Source organism: Pinus tabuliformis, chromosome 1_2 (genome assembly GCF_031772625.1).
Source record: "Pinus tabuliformis cultivar Carrire ecotype Pingquan chromosome 1_2, CPIR1, whole genome shotgun sequence".
NCBI classification, from domain to species: domain Eukaryota; kingdom Viridiplantae; phylum Streptophyta; class Pinopsida; order Pinales; family Pinaceae; genus Pinus; species Pinus tabuliformis.
Window position 1 is genome coordinate 1,023,235,782 of NC_142298.1, and position 24,686 is coordinate 1,023,260,467.

At 36.9% G+C, this 24,686-nt stretch overlaps 1 protein-coding gene across 1 annotated transcript; it reads right to left on the reverse strand.

Annotated features, from left to right (window-relative positions):
• Positions 1 to 14,097: 14,097 nt before the first annotated feature.
• LOC149209597 (protein transport protein Sec61 subunit gamma) lies at positions 14,098 to 20,411 on the reverse strand. The gene is made up of 4 exons (XM_089396417.1): positions 20,254 to 20,411; positions 19,468 to 19,565; positions 19,235 to 19,350; positions 14,098 to 14,370 (listed from the first exon to the last, which is right to left on the reverse strand). Exons 2-3 carry the CDS (start codon positions 19,559 to 19,561, stop codon positions 19,235 to 19,237), a joined length of 210 nt encoding a protein of 69 aa, XP_089252543.1. The 5' UTR covers positions 19,562 to 19,565; positions 20,254 to 20,411; the 3' UTR covers positions 14,098 to 14,370.
• Positions 20,412 to 24,686: the final 4,275 nt, after the last annotated feature.

The following is a 24,686-nucleotide window of genomic DNA, read 5'->3' on the forward strand; positions in this document are numbered from 1 at the left end:
CATCCTCATCTTCAACTTCTTCTACCCTTTCACAAACACCTCCAAATTACCCAAGGGGTCATGTTAAACTCCTTTGCTTAAGCATGATATTAAGTTTGAATTACCTATGTACAATGGAGAGGTAAATGCAGAGAGATTGAATAATTGGGTTCGTTAGATTGAAGTGTATTGTAGGATACAAAGAATCAAAAATGATGAAACCAAGATTCATCTTTGTTCTCTTAGATTGGAAGGTGCAGCACTAATTTGGTGGGAATCCAAAACTCAATAGGCCATGAAGAAACATGGTAAGGTTTTATCCTCTTGGAATGATTTTTTTGTTGCAATAAGAACACAATTTTACTCTGATTAGCATACATGTAAAAAGCTATTATGGATTGGCAAAACTTTAGGCAAGCTAAGGGGAAAATGTGCAATCTTATACTCAAGAATTTAGAAAAATGGCTTTGATTTTGGGTATAGATTTATCCTCACAAGATACTTTGCCGAAATACATTGGAGGATTGCATAGTTATTTGAGACAAACAATTCCCATGTTTAACCCTACAAAACTAGATGAAGTTTGTGTATAGGCAACTCATTTAGAAGCAAGAGAGAAGAATGTTCCTCAAGAGGGCAGCAAAAAGTCATTCAAGAATTGTGACAAAGGAAAGATGAAATCCAAAGGCAAAGGCAAGAAAAGTGCTTCAATCAAGAAAGAGGGAGAAAATCTCACATGTAAACATTGTTCAAAAGAAGGACATGATGAAGACCACTGTTGGAAACTTCATCCTGAAATGAGACCCAAAAAGTTTAATAGCAAAGGGAAACAAAAGAATGTTGCAACTACACAACATGATTTAGGATTTGACTCTGGGGATGAAACAAAGATCACAGCCATGTGATTCAAATGTAAGGACTCTATTTCAAGTATTAGTTCTTCAAGTAGTAGCCTTAATGAAACTCAACATGAAAAGGAAAGAATAGAGCTTTTCCACATTAGAGTCATTTCAAGGCAAATACAAGATTTGCTTCACAAAGGGGTCATCAAACCAAGCACATCGCCATGCAGGTCACCAATTATGTTAGTACCAGAGAAAGATGGTACATGGCGCATGTGTGTAGATTTCATAGCCTTGAACAAGATAATGGTAAAGAATTGTTACCCTCTTCCTCGAATTGAGGATTTGCTTGATCAATTGAAAGATGTTGTGTATTTCACTAAGTTGGACTTGAGAAGTGGTTATCATCATATTAGGATCGCTGAAGGAGACACATGGAAGATAGTGTTCAAAACAAAGCAAGGTTTGTTTGAATGGTTGGTTATTCCATTTGGGATTTGTAATGCTCCTGCAACATTCATGTGAGTTATGAATTATGTCTTAAGGCCTTTTCTTGATGATTTTTTAATTGTCTACTTAGATGAAATATTGATATTTAACAAGTCTCGTGAAGAACATGTTAGGCATGTGAAACAATTCTTAGATGTCTTGAAGAAAGAATTTTTTTTAAGATGTCTAAATGTGAGTTTGGAAAGACCTCATTAATTTATTTGGGACATATTGTTGGAGGGGGTGAATTGAAGATATATCCCTCAAAGGTCAAAGTCATTGTTGATTGGCCTAAACCCACTAATGTAACTGAGGTGAGAATATTTTTGGGAGCAACTCAATATTGGAGAAAATTTATTTCTAACTTTTCTTCAATTGCAGCTCCATTACATGCCTTGACAAGCATTAAGTGGGTTTTTCAATGGGGAGGCAAGCAACAAAAATAGTTTGATGCATTGAAGGAGAGAATTAGTACAACCCCAGTTCTTGCACTTCCTTATTTAAGACAGCCATTTGAGATACAAACAAATGCAAGTGACTATGCCATGGGAGAAGTTTTGATGCAACATGGTAAGCCCATATGTTACCATTCTGAAAGTTTTAATGGTGCAGTAGTTAACTATCTTACTTATGACAAGAAACTATATGCATTGGTGCAAAGTGTGAAAAAGTGGAAACATTGTTTAATGGGAAAGGAAACTATCATTCGCACTGGTCATCAACCATTGTAATACTTGCAATCACAAACTAAGCTACAACAAGCGAGGCACTTCAGATAGATGGGTTTCTTGCAGAAATTCCACTTGGTGATAATATATAAGAAAGGTACATATAACAAGGTTGTTGACATAATTGTTAGTACTTCAGTTATTCTTAAGCATAATTTTATCATGCATGAGAGCTATGTTGAATAGTATGCTTTAGATGAAGACTTTAAAGATGTATATGCAACTTTGTGTCAAGGAAACCAAGTAGAGGAATTGGATTACCATGTGCATGATAAACTTGTGTATCATCTTGGCAAACTATGCATTCCATAGGGTGAAAGAGTCAACGTCATAAGGGAGGCACATACTTCTCTTATTGTTGGTGATTTTCTTGTAGGCAAGACGATGGCACAATTACAAAGGTATTGTTATTGGCCTAGAATGAATGAAAGTGTATCACAATATGTAAGAGGATGTTCTTTATGTGCTACAAGTAAGCCTAGAAATAGAAATTTAGGATTGTATACTCCACTTCTAGTTCCTTCCTGTCCTTGGGAAAGTGTTTCTATGGACTATGTAGGAGGACTGCATATGTCTAAAAAAAATCATGATTATCTCTGTGTTGTGGTGATCATTTCAGCGAGATGTGTATTTTAATGCCTTGTAAGAAGCAGGGTACAGCTAAACAAACTTTGGTCAAGCTTGTGGGGAACTCATGGAAACCAAGTTGAAAAATAGCACAGCATTCCATCCAATATTTCTGATCGAGAATCTCAATTTGTTGGGAACTTTTGGTCAAGCTTGTGGGCACTCATGGAAACCAAGTTGAAAAAGAGCACAGGATTCCATCCACAAACTGATGGTTAGACTGAAGTGGTGAATTGCAGCAAACATCCCAAGCTTTGGGATGAACACTTACACTACATTCAACATGCTTATAACCAGGCAAAGCATTCATCGACTCAAACATCTCCATTTGAGGCATGCTTTAGTTACTTACCAAAATCTCCTTTATATTTTATCTTTAGGAAGGATGTTGCTATTGATGGTCATAGTGACATTGATAAGGCCAAGTGGTTCATTGAGCAAGTTCAATTGGCGCATCAAATGGTTCAAGAACAATTACAAAAGAGCCAAGCCAAGTACAAGACAATGCATGATAAGCATCGTGTTAACCATAGTTTCCAAGTTGGAGATGAAATTTGGATTTACATTAGCAAAGAGAGGCTTAAAGGAGAAGGTAAATATTTGAAACCAATAAGGTATGGTCTTCTTAAGATTCTAGAAAAAATTGGTAACAATGCTTTATGTTTGGATTTGTCTCCTTATATGCAAATGTATGCAATTGCTAATGTTGATAATTTTAGACTATATGAGCCTCCTTTGATTGATGATCAAGGAGAGCATGTTCAGAATTCTTCAATAGAAGATTTCTTGCCAGAATTTCTTGAATAATTGCAACATGATACCATCCTTGATAGAAGGACAACAACTTCAAAATGAGGGAATGTGGAGTACCTTCGTGTTGGTATCAAAGGCACAAATCCAAGAAAATCTAAGTGGATTGAGAAGGGAAGGGTGAGGGAACTGTACCCTCATCTATTTTTTGACTGAAAGTAGTCTTTTGGAGGTCCAAAAGCTTCCATTGGGGAAGAGTGATCCAAGGGATTAGTTTAGTGCTCAAAATTCGAAGTGCTAAAAAATGCTCGAAACCTATATGATTGGATAGAACTTGGTGATATAAACCCAACATAATTCATTTCACTCAAAACTGATATCGTATGCTCCCGATACCGTGTTCTGATCGAATTTCCAAATAGCTAAAATTTTAAAAGTTGAGTTGCATGTATGCCTAGTCAGCATTTTTTACGTTGACTAGGCAAGTGACTGGACAGGCTAACTATGCATGTCGGGTCAATGGTCACTCACCAAGTGTCCTTCATTTATTGGTCAAAATTTCATGGTTTTCGTTTGGTGGTTTGTTATTGGTTCAAGTGTGATTAGGTGGACCAATCAGGAGATGCCACATGGGCCAATCCTTGGCTGCCACATGGCCTCCTATTGGCCGTGTAAAAAAAAATAAAAAATTATGAGATCAAAAAATACCTCCACATGATTCAAAACCGCAACCTGGAAGCACACAATAATAGGCCTCCATCACCGCGCCACAAGTAATGCTTGTTAAAACTATGGGCAAAAACATTATTTAAAGTTTGTATAATGCACATATGGGGGAGGGATCAGGCTAAGCCCTAGCCCATGGCCGCCCCAGTGCCACGAGACTATAGGTGAGGGGCCAAGGTCTAGGCCTTTGCCCGGCCCACGGCCACAACCCCATACACAACACAGTTGGAGAGTCAGCGTAAGAAGATCGAAGGCGGAAGTAAAGGGGGCTAGCCCCAAGTCATAAGGAGCCATGCAACCACAAGCACAGCGGAAGGAGAGGGCTCATCCCACAGGGATTAGCCTCGGGTCGTATGACCCATGATATGACCACTGTCGGAGGGAAGGGGTGCGGAGATTCGTTAGCCCCTAACCTGAAATCTTTGGCACTCAACACGGTCGCATGGCACCACATGACCACAAAATTTAGAATTGGGGGCTTAATAGCAGAGTTATCTATCCGACAATTTCTCCCACCGAGCATGAATGTAGGCTAGATTTGCGCGCCATTACCATCTTTGGGGCACTTGAGCCAAGTTTGGGGCGAATTGTAGGATCACTAATTAGAAATTTGGAGAAATGAAGAAACAGTCATAACTCACTCAGTTTTTAGCCAAATGAGGTGTAGAAAGAACCAAAATGGGGGTTTTTGACAGTGTTGGATCCATTGGAGACATCAGTTCTTTTGTTTGATCTTTTAAAGCATGTAAACACACTTTTTATCATTTTTAATGAAAGAGGCCCTGCATTAGAAGTTGGACCAGGAAATGTAGCCCAAGAGGGGTGAACTCCTTTATCATGCTTTTTGTTATGTGTTTTAGGTATACTTATTTTGTCTCTGTTTGGTTGTAAATTGTGGTTGAAATTTACTTGATTATGTGTTTAGTAAGTTGATCCTCTACCCAAAACACATTAATTTAACTTGCAAATTGTTGAAAATCCTCATGTTTACACATACAGATCACTCAAAGTTGTTGTTATGTCAGCATACTTTGCAGCGTCCTCTATGAGAGGATCATGATGTTGCGTCCTATAGTAGTGATGCCACCAGGGCCTTAGAGAGATCCACAGATATGGCGGTGGGCCCCTTTGATGCCTCGTGCAGGTGGAGGTGAGGTGGGGCAATACTGGAACCCCGCAATAGAGGGTTGGTTTATGTACAACCCTCAGATGATTTTGGAGTACCCAGACTGTGGTGTGGATTTCAAGGGAGATCTAGATATGGGTTAACCCCCCGACGATGCTTGGGTGCAGTAGGTATGTGATTTGTGCATTCTGCATTTTTTCTTACTTTCATGTATTTATGATGTATATTTATGACTATATTGATACCATGTATGTTTTTTTGCAAATGTGGGTCCTCGTGGATGCTTATTGGCCTACTTGGTGGGAAACGATCCTCGATGACTAGGCATAGTCGATGCAGTGGATGTGCCACGGTGGCGGAGAGATAACATGGTTCAAGAGGACCCTAAGAGAGAATATCAGCGTTAGCGCTTCGAGATAGGTGGTCCCTCTAGAGCGGGAGGTAGTTCCTCCGCCCAGTCTGAGATGACATGACTTCAGGAGTGTGCAGATGTTGCAAAGGCTTAAGCAGACACTACAGAGGCGCAGTTGAGGAAGTTCGAGAATGTGTGGGGTCGTGCGGTCACCCAGCTTAAGGGGATGCCTAAGGAGGGTTGGGCGGTGCTAGGGGAGGACACGGTGGAGAGGGTTATGGCTTGTGATAGAGTGTGGCATTCTATCCTTCGTTGTCTTGCGATGGCAGTGGCCACTGCTCGTCTTATCCTGGCTCCAGCACCAGATGAGGCTAGGGGACCTCGGGCGGGGGGTGCAGGGGGTGATGGGCCTCGACCCTAGATGTATTTTGGATGTATATACCAAGGAAAGTACCCATTATGAGGATGCTCCCCTATTGATGACTTATTTTTCTGGCTCGTGCTAGCAGATGTATATTTTTTGTACACATATTTTTTGAGATATATATATATATATATATATATATATATATACACGAGATGGTGATTTTTGCAGCTCTCATGATGTGTTTTAAGTGCATACTTCTATACATGTGATGTATCTATGCATTTAATTGATGGATATGGTGTTCATGATTTACGTGTCTTGGTGATTATATATATGTGATACATGTCAGTCTAGGATTTGATTAGCTATGTGATTAACTATATAATTTTTATCTCTTGGTATATGTAAAAATGTGATATGATCAAAATTACAAGCTAACCTTTGTGCATGCAAGTATTTCCGAAAAAGGCATGGATCACGTACTTTGAAGGTTTTTTTCAATTGCGATAAAACACGCTGAGAGTCAAGGAACACATGCAGGTGACAGATATCTAGATGGGAGGCATCAGCTAAGAGGCCTATGACAACATCGTATTTCGCTTGATTATTTGTAGTTAATTTGATACATAGCCCATTGTGGTGAGCGGGTGTTAGGTCAAGAGAGTATATGGCCCAAGTTGTTGCAATGAGGTTTTGCGACCATTGAGAAGCACCATCAGCAAACCTGAGATGATAGGCTAGCGGATGATCCATCTATGACACATGATGAGAGAGTTATTTTAGTGTACATTCGCGATGAGTTGGTCATCATAAAAATAAGTCATGGTGCATACATTTATATTTTAGGGCTGATTTAAATGTTATGGATGGAATTTTTTGAGGTAGAGTCCATTGACGGGATCTTTGAGGCAAGTCCCATCCATCTCTGCTAAGATGTATGCCCCCTTGAGGAGACAATGTTTAATAATGTATGGGCCTTTCCATAATGTCTCGAACTTCCCCGGTCCTAAGGCTTCTTTGGTGACATCCTAGCAAAGAACTACCTCTCCTTCGGTGAATGACCGATTGGTGACATTACAGCTGAAAGAGGCTTTAGTCCGCTTTTTGTGTGCTTCATTATGTTGGAGAGACTCTCACCAAATTTAGTTGATGTGTTCTATCCGCACCAACCTTTTCTCTAAAAGTGTGGTGTCGAAGAGAAGTTTGATGGTCGAGTGTAAGGTATGGATCTCGCATTCGATGGGGAGAATGGCTTCGACCCCATAGACTAATTGGAAGGGTGTGAATCCAATAGACGCTTTGACCGTGGTGTGGTATGTCCATAAGGCTGAAAAAACCATGTTGTGCCAATTGGTTTATGGTTGTTCATCATACAGTGCAACATTGTTTTGAGAACTTTGTTGACAACTTCCACCTGACCATTGGATTGAGGGTAGTATGGGGAAGGAAACTCATGAGAGAAACCAAGGTGTTGGGATAGCTCCTAAAATATCACGTTCTTGAAATGTTTCCATGAGATGAGACCAACTCCTTGGGAATGTCGAACCATGTTATGACATGGTTGAAGAAAAATCATGCAGCAGTGTCAACGATGTTATTATATGTGGGCATGACTTCTGCCCATTTGGTAAATTAATCAATGGCAACCATGATGCACTTATGGTCTCCAGAAGATGGAGGGTTGCAAGTCATGAAGTCTATGCCCCAATGATGACTGGGTGTAGGGGAGTTAGCAGAACTCGTGTCTTATGAGCGTATATTTGGCACCACTCACATCTCTTGACTGATTGAATACAGTCACGGAACAAGGTGGGCCAAAAATAACCGACACAAAGTATTTTCTGAGCAGTCGGCATCCCTAACAGGGGGTCGCCACAAGCTCCATTGTGGCAATCATTTAAGACCTGCTCAACTTGTTTGAGAGTAAGGCATCAATGAAGGATGGTGTCGATGTCGCAACAATAGAGGACATCCCTCATAAGGAGGTAACATGGGGCTTGGTGGAAAATGTACCTCTGGTTGTCGCAAGTGAGATGAGGTTGGAACTTTTGAGTTTGTAGAAAGAAAAGGATGTCATCATACTAGGGGTCATCTGTTGATACAAAGAACAGATATTCATCAAGGAAAGCATCATTAACAAGGGACCCTTGCGTCTCGGTAGGGAGATATGTGATGAACTCAGCAAGGATAATCGCCTTCTTGCTCTTGGAGGAAGCAAACTATAGATCGAATTCCTACAAAATAACTACCCATCAAATGTATTTTTGGTTCATCATATGACGAGTGAGAAAATATCTCATGGTGTTGATATTTTCTATAATTTACGGTGGTGGTCCACATGATGATATAATGTCGAAGCTTCTGGACGGAGTGTACTAGGGCTAAGGTTGTCTTTTTGGTTGGCTCATACTTCAAGGCAGGCCCGGAGAGGTTTTTGCTTATGTAATAAATTACGTGTTCTCTATTATCATGTCATTCTTGGACTAATACCCCTATGATCACTATGTCAGATGTTGATAGGTAAAGGATATAGTCCTTATTGTGGTCAAGAGGGCTAATCAATGGAGCTTGAGATAATGCATCTTTTAGGGCTTCAAATGATTTTTGTTCCTACTCATCCCAATGGAAGGGAATATCCTGACGAAGAAGATGCAATAAGCCATGCACAAAAGTGGCGTAGTCGGGGACAAAGCGGCGTAAGAAGTTCGCCTTACCCTGCAAGCTTTGTAACTACTTTAAAGTTTTTGGAGGTGGTATTTCTTGGATGGCCTGAACCTTTAAAGGGTCAACTCTAATGCCTTGTTGGGAAACAATGAATCCCAATAGTCTTCCTACATTGATGCAAAAGACACACTTGAGAGGGTTCAAGCATAGGTTGTATTGTCAACATCTCTGGAATACTAGGCAGAGATCTTCCAAATGGTCTGAGCGCTTTTTCGATCGTACTGTAAGGTCGTCCAAATAAGCCAGTATGAGATGAAATAGATCATGGAAGATATAATTCATGACCCGTTGGAAGGTGGTGCTAGTGGTTTTAAGACCATGAAGTCACAACAATGAAGGTAATAAAAATTTATATAATCAAAGGTCAATCTCATATTCACCCCAAAGGCAAAAGGCAAAGCATACCATGGGAAAAGTCTTTCAACATACGAATGGGAGCCTGAATTACATCGTAACATCACATCATAATTTCAAACACGCCACTGATGTAAACACAATCGCCTTACAATGCCCAATCCTCATCTAACAACCATAATGTGAGCACAACATACATCACATGCTTGGAAGAAAGACTACACCCTGTAGAAAGGGAATTATGAATGGCTCTATAGCCATAACAACTTATGCATGTGGATTAACATGGCCAAGGCTTAAGAAATTCCACTTGAACTTCTACAGACAACAAGGTTCATTTGTTCCTAATTTACTCAGAGAATTGGTTGCAAACTTTAGCAAATATCATGGCTTATAGGGCACCGCCAAACAAATGGAGCTTTGTCTACATTTATGAGCATCATAGCTAACTCTATGTCGTGCTTAGAACAAAGGATTGCCAACATATTTGATAATTGTATAAATGTGTTCGTGTTGGTCTACCGGTCCACCACTCCAAAGTGCCAAGTGAAGTTGTTTCCTAATTGGGCACAAGCTCATCATTCAACATTTGACGCAACAAACAAATTTGAAAAGGTGGCACAAGGTCAAGGATTACCTACCTCAATGTGGATTTGTTGGCATTCCATGACCTCGCAACAACCCCCACGGCAAAACATGATAAGGAATTTTCACCTCACATATTTGTATGTTTTGCTTGTCATGTTGACTCTTGTTAAAACTTGTAGCACTCATGGGCTAGTAATGCCTCGCACACCCTCTTTGGTTAGAAAAATTGGTAATCTTCTTAGTCTTGTGGCCTTCAACTCCCCTTTGAGTGGACCTACACTGTTCTAGTAAGGCACAATGCCTTTGTTGACGATGTGGAAAGACTGCAGATGCTAGGTGTTAACGGACATGCTAGTGATCAAATGTGGAGGGGCCCCACAAGAATGGAAAGTGGTAGTAATGGTGTTGGGAGAACAAGTTGTAACTGCTTCACTCTATTGAAGCAAAAAAAAAATGTTCGGCAAGTGGATCTTATTTACTCAACTTGAAATTGAAGGATTACAATGTTGGAGAAAGACTAGTGACTCAATGAAAATTTGGCCTTAAAAGATGAATTGGAGGCCATACATAGCCATTTAGTGGAGCTCCAAGACCAAATTAATCTACTGAAGACCAAGCTTAGCAATAGAGATGATGCAAATTGAACTCAAGAAGAGTAGTGCCTAGACCTTCACAAGCCAGCGATTAGGGAGGACAACAAATGTCATAGAAGTATGTTGCCATGTAAATTTTGCTTTTTGCTAAGTAGGTTTTGTCATATATATAACTTCAAGAAAAGTTTAGAATTATACATAAGTTGTAATTTTGTATGCATGTAATCAACACTCTTTAACCCTATGAACTTACGAGATAACATTCTTATGGTAAACTTGGTAAACTCACTCATGTTTAAAATAAAAATAAAATAAACTTCAAATAGCCACCTTATATTATGTCTCAAAATAGAATTCTATCCCAACAAATCTCCATATTGTTTAATTTTAAAGAACCTTAAACAAAATTGTAATTATGAACATTTTGTAATGTAATATATTTAAACAATGGTCTTAAACATTTAAAAAAAAATTAAAATTAAAAGAATGAAAAAAAATAATAAAAAAACGTAATTAAACATTTTCTAATGTAATAGGTTTAAACAAATCCTTGAACATAATTATATAATATGTTTTTCAATCTAATTTAAAACAAACAAAATAATAATAATAAAATAACATAAAAATAATAACCAAATTAAACATATTAATTTATCACGAAGATTATACTTTACTTTATCCCGATTATACTTTACTTTATCCCATTTTTCAAAATAGAAACTCTTATTTCTTATCCTTATTAATTTATCACGAAGATTATACTTTACTTTATCCCATTTTTCAAAATAGAAACTCTCATTTCTTATCCTTACCGTTGCAAAATAGAAACTCTCATTTCTTATCCTTACCCTTCTTTCAAAATAGAAACTTATCGTAAAATGTTCCTGTCCTCCTCATGATTTATATTTTGGTTTTTTAAGAGGTATTTACATAACTATTGGTTTTTTTATAATCCACGCAAGTTTAAGTGTAATGATCAAAACTTACTCTAAAAACTTTAGTTTGGTGACTTCTTAACCTTATTTTAAAATCAAAATTTATTCTAAAAAGTTTCATTCGAGGTAGGTTATACTAGTAGAAAACATCTAAATATGATTGTTTCTATTTCACTTCTAGCCTGATGTCACATGATCTTAACCTTCTTTCAAAATCGAAACTGGTCAATCTTAACCTTCTTTCAAGATCAAAACTTATCCTCAAAAGTTTCATTCAAGGTTATATGTGCAACTTGCTTCTCACACAGCATAGAGCAATGATATTTTCAAAACATTAATGATTTAAATTTGCATATTCTGAGATTTATAACATTTCTTTGCAGTTTATAAACGGCATAACGTTTATATACAAGGGATCCAAGTTTAAACCCCAGTAAGTGTAGACCTCCTTCAGGTATTGTTAGGAAAGATGTTAAACTTCCAAAAATGTTTTTGCTTTGTCATGAAAGAAGCTTGAGACATATTCCTAATAGCCAAATTGGTTAAGTGAACATTTATCATATAATGTATACTTTACAATCTTACAAAATTTATGTAATATTGTTTTTTAAAGTCTTGAGATCCTTACCAACATTTTAAAAGCTTTATATGAAGGGCTATATTTTGTAGTTTCTCCATTGTTGTCAAACTCTAAAAATATTTATAATTTGTAAATAAATAAGCAGAAGATAAAAACCACTTGTAAAATGCCCACTTACAAAGATATTAAATCTATTTTTTAATCATTAGTAATAAAACTAAATTTCATAACCATTAAACCATAAAAACAAAGTGAACTCAAAAAAAAAATCTCAAAGTTATTTAATGATAAAAACAACATAAAATGAAATACTCGAATAAACCAGATTGGTCTCAAGAAATGATATCAGCCTATAGCCCCTTCCAAATCTTTACTAAAAATTCACACTAAACTTTCCTCACTTGCAAACTTTAATTTCCTACAGCTTTTATAATGCACTTGCAGCCACAACCTTTCTAAAACCTAGTGATGTAACAAAGGGTTCCCAACCCAACCTTGGAATTCCTATAATTTTCTCACGCAGTGATGCCTTTAGCTTACAAGATTCAAAATATTTTTTTCTTTGCTACCTCCTTATTAAATTTAACATGTAGATTTTACCTTGCTGGTTCCCTAGTTTCTCCAACTTTATCAAAATTGAAGGGTTTTATAGAAATAGAGAGCTGGAACAGAGAAAAGAATATAGCAACGGCCAAATTTCACTATTCGAGGTATACAAACGTGCATTTAAGGAAATTTTAATGCCAATGAAGCAAATTCAAGAGGGAACCTATTCGAGGTATACAAACGTGCATTTAAGGAAATTTTAATGCCAATGAAGCAAATTCAAGAGGGAACATTTGGGCTCGTCTCTGCTTAAGACTTGCATGGGATTTCTTCCAGGCCCTGCCATTTGACAGTTCAAGCTAGTTTGATGGGAGGTGTAATTCGGGCAATTATTCAAATCTTTGCGCACCATCACCCTGGTAGATACTAGGAATAATGTTTTAACATCACTTTTCTGTCACATTCAACTCTTGTCACTCCATTGAATCTTACCTGAACTTCTCTTTTTTAATTCCATATAACTATGATTATTCTCCTCATTCAAGGCATTTCCCTAGCCATAATTTATGGTGACCACGTGAGTTAAAGTTAATTAATCTTGCAGGCCATGTTTTATGAGACTAAACAACAGAAATTACAAATTTTAACATCTATCCGAGAGAACTACATTTCAAGTGGCAGTGCCTCTGTCTACAACTTAGGTCACCAAGTTGCAACATTCTGAGTACACTAGTCAATAAACAACTTCTAGTCTTTACAAAACTCCAATGATATATCCCTTGATGCACTCGATGATTGCTATACAGGCAGGAGCAAATCCTATCACATCTACTTTGAAAACTTTTAACAATGACTTTGAAAACACCTTTGTATTAAGGAATATGCTTTCTACTCACAAGATGTAGAAGAATTAGTGACAGGTTGTTCTATTAAGGCACTACTTGTGCAAAGGTAGGTTTATAGTTGGAAACCCCGTGGATACAAAAAATCTAGCCACATAAGGTTTAGCGTGGCCCAAACCATATGCAATCTCCACATGATTTTGACCACTTAAATGCCCCTGGGTCACAGTTTCTTAGCCAAAGGTTAGTCCCGACTCCCCAGTCATGGACAAATTAGCAAACCAAGAAAAAAGGAATGTGTTTCTCCCATTTGTAATATTAAATGGGATACCATTACCATGACATTATTACATAAGTTTATAAACGATCCTCAGTTATTTAAAACAATCAATCAGACCCACAAGAGTTCTATTTCAAACATAAATGGAGGAAAATTGCATTAATATGGAAGAAATATCAAAATGCTGGGAATTTTTAAAGGTAAAAGAAATGATAATTTCTAAAGGTAAAAGAAATGACAAATGAATTTGGAAAAATAACCAAAGATTGCAAACACCACCAAACTCTCCAAGCAATTAATATAACAAATGCCATCTGAATGTATGAATACTAAAATTTTCCAATGGAGATATGTAGAGGCTTGTAATTTATCTCTATGCTAAAACATTATAACAAGAAATAAAACAAATACCAAATTAGATTTACATCAATGGAAACTTTCTGAAGAGACTATCAACCATTAGGTTTTCCATCAAGTTTAATGTTTTTTAAAGTCACTATAGTATTAGGTGTTTACTTCAAAATATATAGGTCTAATAAATATTGGAATATTTTTTATGTAACTACTGGATTATTTTTCGTAATGATCTATGTAAGCTCTGCTTTTTGCATGTAAGGAGCTGTTTATTTTTCCTAAAACTCTGGACAGCAGTAAGATGTAATTCCACTGTTTAGCATAACTACAGCTTTATATAATATAAATTTCCCAATTTCAGTTTTAAAAAAAAATGAAGATTTCTACATCCACAACAAGTCACTTATCCGCATTGAACGCTCTACCAAAAAGCATTTGCTATTGTAGCAGTTAAAATTTAGTGTTCGCAATCCATGTAATTCACTAACGAAACAAAAGAAACCTGGAATTTCAAAACTTCAACACCATTTGAAAGTGTCTAACATACAAAAATATGCAAGTCTTAACAACCATGACCAGCGTAAATTCCTGCAAGCAGCATGAAAACAACAAATTAGTTTACATCATGTGCCAGTGGCATCTTCTACAATTTCAATCTAGAGTTCAAATAGAGTAGAAACGCACATAAAGCTTTGATTGCATTTCATAGTAACACCTGCAAAGAACTTCAAGCAATATTACAAGAGGATGTGCAGTTATCTGGATCCAATATCCTAATATTGGCACATTCAATAATGCACTAAATTTGGTCCACAGAGAGCATAAACTCAAGCACTATGTTACATACTAAGCTGCATAAAATATTTAATGATAATCGCTACACTAAAACAACCAAAAAATTGCAGCCCAGTTCAGAACCTCATGATTGTGGCTCCGGGCTCTGCTTTCAGTCAATTTTTTATTTTAGATTATTTTATGTATTCTGCCTATAGTCTAGACTCCACGTGATCTATCTCTGCTCTGTAATGGTTTGGAAGTTGGAATAGGTTCCAGCGCACCCAAAACAGCCCTAGTCCTTTTGTTGATCAAAACATTTTGTATATCTCAAATTTTGTATACTTTACAACGTCGACTCCACCTTTAGAAGGGCCACTTCACGACATTGACTATGTTTAGATGACCCACATTAAAAACATCTATAAATTTGATAACCTAGCCAAGTCAACGACTAAAAATAAAATATTAGAGTTGTGTCTACATCCTTATGTACCAGAGTCTCAGTCCTTTTGTTCAATATTTGGAATGATGGTATATACCATAGTATTTGAAACTGGCCCGTTCAAACTGTAAACCAGTCAAACCAGCCGGTTCATTCGGCTGAGCTATCCAACCAGTGGAAAAACCGGTTTCAATCCTTACGGGCTAGGGTTTTTGGGTCTAACCGGCCATAAACTGGCTGGTTTATGACAGAACCAGCTGATTTTCCCATAAACTAACCAGTTCTATCATAAACCAGCCAATTTATTGCCAAGCCAACCGCAGACTCCACAGAATGTGGTTTTGTGAGTTTTGAAGAGGTTTTGAGGAAAACTTGGGGTTGTTTGCCTGCGAAAACAAGAAAAGCATGCCTCCCCTCTCATTTGCCTCACACATATTAACCCTAGGAATGCTGGAAATCAATGGTAATGTTTCCTTTATAGTTCATTTTCATCCTTTTACTTTTTAACATTACCATGAAATGACTTGGGATGTTTGAGATTGGTTTCGACCTCATTAGATTTCATACAGAGAAAATAGAATTTTAGATTTCACTCAAAATCCAGCAGAGTTAATGGTTTTCAGAATTTCATAGTTTGGGATTTGCAATGTTTCCATTTGATTATGTCATGTGTGAGGGTATGAGATTGGCAATTGATCAAAAGCATGAAGCCCTTTAAGTACCTTGATGTTGGTGGCATCAATTGTTAAACTTTGTTGATGTTGGTGGTATTGATTGATGAGCTCCTCTACCATGGCCTTAACAAAAATGTACCCTTCACTCAAAGGAAAATAATTGATTAGGCATGCTAATCTTTTTCTACCACATTATAAGGTTAAAGAGATGAACCATTCACTCAAACCAAAATCATTGGTTAGGCATGTTAAACTTTTTCAATTTCTATCATATTATAAGGTTGAGCAATCCAAGTCTGAAGACTTTTGAGTTATGTTTATGTATCTCTTGTTGATGATCTCATTTCTAGTAGCGTTGAATCAATGATGAGTTTCATGAGTGATCATGTTGATCAGTGATTTGTGGTTTTGATGTCTAGTTTTGTTGCTACTACTACCACTACTACTGAGGTTGCAGAGCAGTATTAGGAGTCCTCAAACTCTAAGCCAAATCATTTATGTAGCTAATGTCAATGACCTCATGTCTACTAGTGGTGATGAGTTTGATCATGATGAGGAGTGATCATGTTGATCACTGATATGTAGACTTGTAGTAGGCCAATGGCCTGCTAGCTTGTAGCATTGTTTTTAACCTCTAGAGGCCATTATAGACTTATTGATTATGTATTTTGTTGCTGATATGTATTACACTTGGTGCCATTTTGATATATTCACCTTTACATGGTATATTGATGAACAAACTCTGCATATTTTGTCTCTATTGGTTTGGAATCATCGTTTTGAATCTTAAAAGTAGTTTTAACTTTTTTTCACTAAAAAATAATTATTTCATGTATTTTTTTAAAGACCAGTTCATTGAGATCTGACCAGTCCTGGTTTGACCGGTTCCGGTTTGAATCCCAGTTTGATAGGTGGACCAGTCCGGCCACCGGTTCCAGTTTGAATCCCAGTTTGATAGGTGGACCAGTCCAGTCACCGGTTCTGGTTTTGCATACTTTCATATATACTTGTAAGAGTTGGACTTTTCAGAGGTTCTATTGTGCAACCAACAACGATCCAAAGTGGAATTGGAGAACAACTTGTTGAGACATGAGAAATAGTTGACTCAAACTCTGGAAAATCTTGGAAGTTGAATCAGTAAATAAAAAACAACAAAAAACAATCCGAAGAAAAATAAGTTTTTAACTTTTTAGTAACATGAAAGCCTACAGTATACAAATGATGAACTTTTTCTTTAAAAACTAGTTTCAGAGTATACAGATGCTAGTACAAACAAGAAAATTCGTTGATTGTGATCATTTGACAGATCTTCTGATTGTTTTCTGTGAAATCAGGTCAGAAAAACAAAGAAATGGGTGTTTCTGTTTTTCTTTTATAGGCAGACAGAATACTAGGATATCTTGTGCATTGTGTCTAAACATTAAAGTATAGACTCCACATGGTCCCATTTCTGTTCTGTTTTTGTTTGGAATTTGGAATAGGTTGTAGTGCTGCTGAAACAGCATTCGTCCTTTTGTTGGTCAAAACATTTTGTATAGTTTACAACATCGACTCTATCTTTAGAAACGCCACTTGACAAGTACAACATTGATTCTATCTTTAGAATGCCAAATTTAAAGACAACCATAAAATTGATAATCCAGCTAAGTCAACCACTAAAAATAAAACGTTTTAAAATTCAGAGTCGTGTGGCTCCATCATTATGTACCAGATTCTTTCAGCCCTTTTGTTTAGTACTTAGATTGATGACTCACTTGTTTTCTCTGTCTAATCATTGCAAATCTATACTTGTAAAGGTAGCAACTCAGTCAAAAGATCTTAGTTCAAGTATCTTCGCTCAAGTAGTTTGGTGGACAATTCATTTCCCCAGCTGCATGGGTGTGGGTTCAAGTTTTAGGAGACATATTGTAACTGGCCCATGTGTGGCATTTATGATATAGTTGTATCTGGTGTAATAGTGGCAGTCGATCTTTTAAAATTACCAATTCTCCAAAAATTCTCATTACTGTTAAAGAGAAAAAGGTAGCAACGCTACCTATGTTAGTTGGATTTTTCAAAGATTCCATTGTGAACAAGCCACAACATTTCCAGATTAGTCTTGGAGAACAACTTGGGGAGACAGGAGAAATAGTTGACTCAAACTCGGGAAAAAATCTTGGGAGTTGAATAACTAAATAAAAACAAAACCAAAAAATAGGAGAAAAAATAATTAATTTTCATTACTATGAAAGCTTACAATATACAAATGGCAATTTTTTTCTTTTATAACTAGTTTCAAGGTAAATAGATGATAGTACATACTGCAAAATGCATGGATTCTGATTGTCTGCTGTGAAATCATATCAGAAAAACAAAGAAATGAGTGCTTTCCTTTGTCTTTTATAGACAGACGACAAATTAACTAACCCAGTTTTGACCTGAGAGACCAAGTCAAACTCTCATGTTTGACTCGGGGCCAACTCTGATCTGGAATGGAGACAACACAGCTGGTGTTGCTCTAAGAGCAGAATCAGGCCAACAGGGTCTTCGTTCACTGGCAAGGCTATTGAGTGTTGAACCATCTGCCATGGTTCCATTCTCACCAATATTTGTCCCACCCAAATTGCATGTTAAAAAGAAATGAAGCTAGGTGAAAATCCCTGGCAAATTTTGGGGACTAGATACCCTTCGAACAAGGAAGCCCACGTTATACAGTGCAGCACCTCTTTCTGGAAGTCGGGCAAAAAAAATTGGGGACTAGATACCCGGACTAGACTAGATACCCTTCGAACAAGGAAGCCCATGTTATCCAGTGCAGCACCTCTGGGCATATCTTTCAAAAAGTCAGGAAAAAAACATTGGGGACTAGATACCCTTCAAACAAGGAAGCCCATGTTATCCAGTGCAGGCCCTCAGTGCATATCTTTCTGGAAGTACTTTTAGAAGAGGGGAAAAAAGAGCCAAACATTAGAATTGACCCATACTTAAGGATTCCCCTGGCAAATTTTGGGGACTCGATAACCTTCGGACAAGAAAGACCATGTTATCCAGTGCAGCCCCTCAGGGCATATTCTTCTAGAAGTCGGGAAAAAACAAATTGGGGACTAGATACCCTTCGAACAAGGAAGCCCAAGTTATCAGTGTAGCCACTCAAGGCATATCTTTCTGGAAGTACTTCTAGAAGAGGGAAAAAAAGGAGTCAAACATTAGAATTGACTTGTAATTAAGGATTCAATCATTCAGAGAAGCTCAGTAACACCAACCGACTCCTAAATATCATGTTCGACGAAAGTATATTAAGGAATTTGACTATGGAGTCAGTCTGCTTCTGGCCTGGATTGCAGGAGGGAGCGAATCCCCAAACTGTTTTCGCGATGCTTTTCTGTAATATGTAATATGAAAGTGAAATTTTAGGGAGCAAAATACAGTGTCGCTTAGTGGCTAGATCCACGTTATTTCAATGCATATAGGTTTTATTTCTTGATAAGCATTTTATCTTATGAAATTAACTTGGAGAATACAGGATAAACGATCGAATACAACGGAATCATAAATGGTCTTAGCCATATAGATAGATTACCTATCCAGATCCAACGATGATGTTGTTGATTGGAATGAAAATCAACTTAACAAAGAAGCCAACAAAGCCCATGACGACAAAACCAATTGCCGTTCTGAATGCTACTTTGCTGAATTCTGCACAATAAACATATTCCCAACCAAAGATTTGCAAAATTAAAATCACCAGAAATATAGATATGCAGATATAAATGACAAATATTGAACACCAGAATAGAGAATATGCCGTCTTACCTTTCCGGTCTGGCTTATGACATCTTTTCACAAGCCTGACACTATCTTTGGCAAAGTCTTTCAACGGCCTCACAACAGTGTCTACTGCATCCATTATTCTGCCAATTATACATTAAATCTTCAGAAAACACATCACTCAAAAGCAATCTTTATGAAATTCACAACAAGATCCCTTAATGCCCTCCGAGTCGGTATTAAACAGAAGGCCCGCCGTATTATAATACAAAAGATCTAGGGTTTCTAAGAGATCTCTCGAATTTAACAGCAGATCAAACTAAAATCTTATAAATGCCGACTTCAAACTATCACATCCATGTAAAGAGTTAAAAGTTTGATTTCAAAAAATTAAAAATAGAACTCTAATTTGCTCGCAAAAATAAAATGGGCGAGAACTGTAACAAATCGAAGTCCTGCCAACAGAAACAGGGTGACAAATGCCTTTGAGACTCATTTTTTTCCTAAAACCCTAACTTTCGAAATCGAACAAGAAATTTAACCAGGAACTTTCAGACTTCTCCTTGTAGACACAATAAACATAAATCTATGCAGGATGTCGCAATAAAAAATCTTTTATCGGCTTACAACATAAATCCATCCTTAAACATCATTCTTTAGTACAATTAACGTCAGATCTACATACATTTGACCTTGAAAATACGGAAAAGAGAGAAATTTGTATAAAATACAGCAGCATAACACGCTCCTGGCAACAAGATAACTTCGAAAGATTTCATAATCTTAATCAGCGATTTGTGACGAAACAAATCTCAACAGATAGAAAATTACCAGTGGATTCAAATCCTACACGACGTTTATGTCTTTTCGGGGTGCGAGATTGCTCTTTAGAGTGCTGAAATTCCCTCGAAGCTCCAACAATGGCGAAAATGTAAACCTCTTGCAGCACAATATAGATTTCTTTCGGCTTTTATGGTAGGCTATATGAAGTGAGATTTCGTCATGTATTGGTTTAATTAGTAAAATTTAAATAACTTTTAAAGTCCGGACTAGGTTCACCATGACCTTTTCAATACTATGGTATATAAGTCAATGCGGTGTATTTGTTATAGTTGGGTTCTTTGAAATTTTTATGATTTTATATTTTTGTGGCGGTGTGCTGTTCTTTAATTTAAAAAAGCAGGTAATATAAAAATTAAAATATATTATGATATTGGGATTTTTTTGGAATACTTTGTCACCGTTAAGGTCTCTAATATGATATATTGTTTCTTCATATGATATGATTAAGTGGATGGTATAATAGGGTGTTAACGTCATTTATAATATTACTTTAATAAATTACGGATTTATTATAATCAAAAATAAATAAATATTATAATATATTGGGGTTTATATTTTGATATAACTTAAATATTATTTATATAGGCAAGAAGATTTTATATTTATAATGAAAATAATCATCCTAATGAATTAGTATCCGTACTAAAAAGGTGTAAAGATAGGTTGATAAAAGTGTAGAGTGATGGAGAGGTAATATTGCAAAAAACAAGAATATGGATGTGGAAAACATGAGGAATTAGGGGACTAAAGTATTTGTGAAGTAGAATTTTCCAAGTGGTTAAAAGTGCATTATAAAATCTGCAATGTATTAGATTTCTATCGCCGAACTCATAACTAAACTAGAAGCAATCTTCGAAAAGACATTAGGTTAGATTTCTATTGCCGAACTCATAACTAAACTAGAAGCAATCTTCGAGGAGACATTAGGTATGCTGGACAAAACATAAGTTTAAATTAGAATGTTTAGTTATAAGATTGAAGATGTATATTATGCTAGAAATGAAATTATAAGTATATTCTGCTAGAAATGAATTTATAATGACAGGCATATACAGTTAGAAATGTAATTACAAGAGATAAGACATTCTTTGTATTTTTAATACTTGAGATTTGTAAAATAGTTATGATAAATTGTATAATAATTAAGAGAAAAGATAAAGTTAATTGTTAAATCTATAAAATATATATATATTCAAATATGTTATATTGAAAAACCAAAAATTAGATTTAATCGTTCCTTTCCATCCCATTGGAAGGTAAGCCCTCCATATAGATTGATAAAAGACTAATAAGCAATGCATGTATTATATGAATTTTGATGTTGAGAGAAAAATAAAAATTCTTTAACAACAAATAAAGTTATCTCAAACTTTATTTTTTTGAATAATAAACATTTGTATGTGTAATAAGCACCAAGTTACCTACATATAAACTACCCACCTATTTTGATTGCAAACTTAAATTATACGATCTATATCTGCAATACATACTATACTACCCAATTCCTTGCACCTAAATCTGACTATTCTCAACGTATTTTCCACATCGGTGACACCTCCCTCCTATCACAAGTAACTTGTGTCGATCTATCATATTAATGTACTACGATAGTGGGGCATGTATGAATGATTCGATCAACATATCTTCGACCATACTTTCATATGAGGCTTTTTTTTTTATATATATGTAAATATATACATGAACAATGGCAGTGACGTGTGTCATATGTTTTGATTTCAAAAACTCATGCAAGGGTGAACGTGTCAATGGTCCTTTATATCCCAAGGTATCTATAATGATCCGGAATTTTAGACAATTGAGATCCCATCAAACTTTTGGGTGGTGGAGATTTTGCGGGTGGGAGTTAGGGTAATCACTAACGCCAACACGACCATCTTATATCAGCTTTAACAATTCTAAGCAAAAATCTCTTTAGCAATCATATCACGAATATCAGTGTTCTTGATTGAGTGCTCACTCGATTCACTCTTTAAGGATATCATGCTCGATTAAAAGATCGAGCCTATTTTTTTTGTTTGGTTGTTTTTGTTATTGATCAACCAGGTTGGTTGTCTAACCAACTATAAGTCCAAGCTAAAAACAAAAAGATGTGGGGTTTTGTGAGGACCAGTTGTCTAAGGGGCAATTCTTAATCGCCTACTGCAGCCCTTTTTCCATTAGTGTGTCTGGTATTTGAGATCAACGATAGAATTCTGAATCTTGTCTCTTCTCGCTTAATCCATTCTCGTCAAATCTCAATGCCACAACAAAATATAATAAAACCTAACAACTCACCCAAGGTCACACCAAAGGCACATTTGACCAAGTTTAAATGACTCTTATAAGCACACAGGCACAAGAGCATGGTACATAGGTATCAAGGATGGTCATAATGTAATAGGGATTTAGTAAGTAGATTATTTACATATGACTCAATGATCTTATGGATAATGTCATGAAAACAAATAGTCATAGCTCGCTAGGGTAGCTTTCATGTTTTTGAGACCAAAAGGCACATGTACTATTAGCATCATAGTAAGATTGCCTTATAAAATAGGGTTAACTTGTAGTAGGTTCATGAAATTACTAACCTCATAGATTACACCCTGAGGAGAAACCAATAGTACCTCTGCTCCATTGCCATATCTTTTGTAGTTTTCCATCAATCAGGCGGTGTTAATAAGTCGGTTATCAATGCAGAGGTTTGGGTAGTTGCAGGGTTGTACGAGTGGTGGAGCGGATCAAGGGGTCATGGAGCCTCGAGGAGGACACAGCGCTGCACAAGCTGGTGGAGAAATATAGGCCACGGAACTGGTCTCAAATTAGTAGAGGAACTTTGTGGTCTTAGATTAGCAGAGGAATTTCGGGATGCTTGGGGAAATCTTGCAGGCTACGGTGGTGCAACCAGCTGAGCCCCCAGGTGGAGCACCACCATTTCAGCCCACATGAAGACGCCACCATCATACAATCCCATGTGCGCCATGGAAAAAAGTGGGCTACGATTGCACGCCTCCTCCCCAGTCGCACCGATAATGCTATCAAGAACCACTAGAACTCGGCCCTGCGACGTTGTTATCATGGTGAGAAAGACCAGAGCAACAAGCTAGCTGTGAACTTGGAGTCGTAAGCTGAGGACAAAGAAACGATGAATCCGATGACACCTATCATAGCCACAGCTACGGCAACGATAATGCCAACAGCCTTAGTGTTCTTGATCCGAATTTGAAAAGGAATGCAACAAATTACATATATAACCATAAATACAAAGATGCAACAGAAATAACTCTAATTTCATTACTATCAAATATTGAAGTATGCTTACAAACAAAATGGAAATAAGACTAGCTCGGGCAATGATAGCTTATCTCTGAGAAGAGATGTGGCGGCTACATGCCTCTGAATTGTATTACGATGAGGCTCAAGGGCCTATTTATTATTGAAAAACATGAGAAAACCCTAAACAACCAAAACTCTAACCCCAGGTGTTATGAAACCAGCTCAAGAAAAGATAGAAAAGATAGATCAACGCCTTAGAATTCAGCCTCTTCGAGGGGGCAACCTCCTTTACATTACATAAATGAACAATTCTTGGATGATTCAAATGACAAAACCTCCTTTCTATATATAGGAGTCTAAGGAGTCACAATATAATCCAACCGACCTAACAATAATAATATAAAGCCACAAAAATAACAATAGAGGGATTCTATGGGGCACAGTAATAACAATATGGGGGCAATAGGGGCACAACAATATTAATAAGGGGTATAACTACAATAGTAATGGAGTAATCACTAGTATTATAGGGACCCAACATGCCCCTCTCCTTCAAAAAAGTGTTGTCCTCAACGCTTGAGTAGTTCTGGATACTTCTGCATAAAATTCTCATCCTCCCATGTGGAATCTTCAGCGGATAAGTTCTTCCACTTGATAAGATACTTGAAATTGATCGATTTCGTAGCTGTCGAGTTCTTGTTTCTGTGACTGCTTCCGGTTCCAATATAATTTTTCCTTCCTCGTCAAGTTCTGGCAATATTGTTTGAACTGGGAGCTTGTCGCCTATAACCTTCTTTAAACATGAAACATGGAAAACTGGGTGCAATCGAGAAGCTGCAGGAAGCTCCAATTTGTATGCCATAGTACCAATCTTTTGCAACACCTTGTACGGACCATAATACTTTGGTGATAATTTATTATCCTTCTTAGCTTGCTTGAGGGACATTTGCTTATATGGTTGTAGCCGTAGGAATACCCAATCACCTACATCAAAACTTCTTTCACTGCGATGTTGATCTGCCTGTTGTTTCATTCTATTTTGTGCCAACACGAGGTTATCCTTTAAGAGTTGGAGGACTTGTTTTTGATGTTCGATGTGATGTTCCACTGCCTGAACCTTAGAATTTTCTCTTAAATATGATGTG

Excerpts from the sequence above, each read along its gene's own strand:
- LOC149209597 (XM_089396417.1), bottom strand. The coding sequence starts at position 19,561 with ATGGATGCAGTAGACACTGTTGTGAGGCCGTTGAAAGACTTTGCCAAA. Across the intron at positions 19,351-19,467 it reads TCATAAGCCAGACCGGAAAG|AATTCAGCAAAGTAGCATTC; the intron begins GTAAGACGGCAT and ends TTTATTGTGCAG.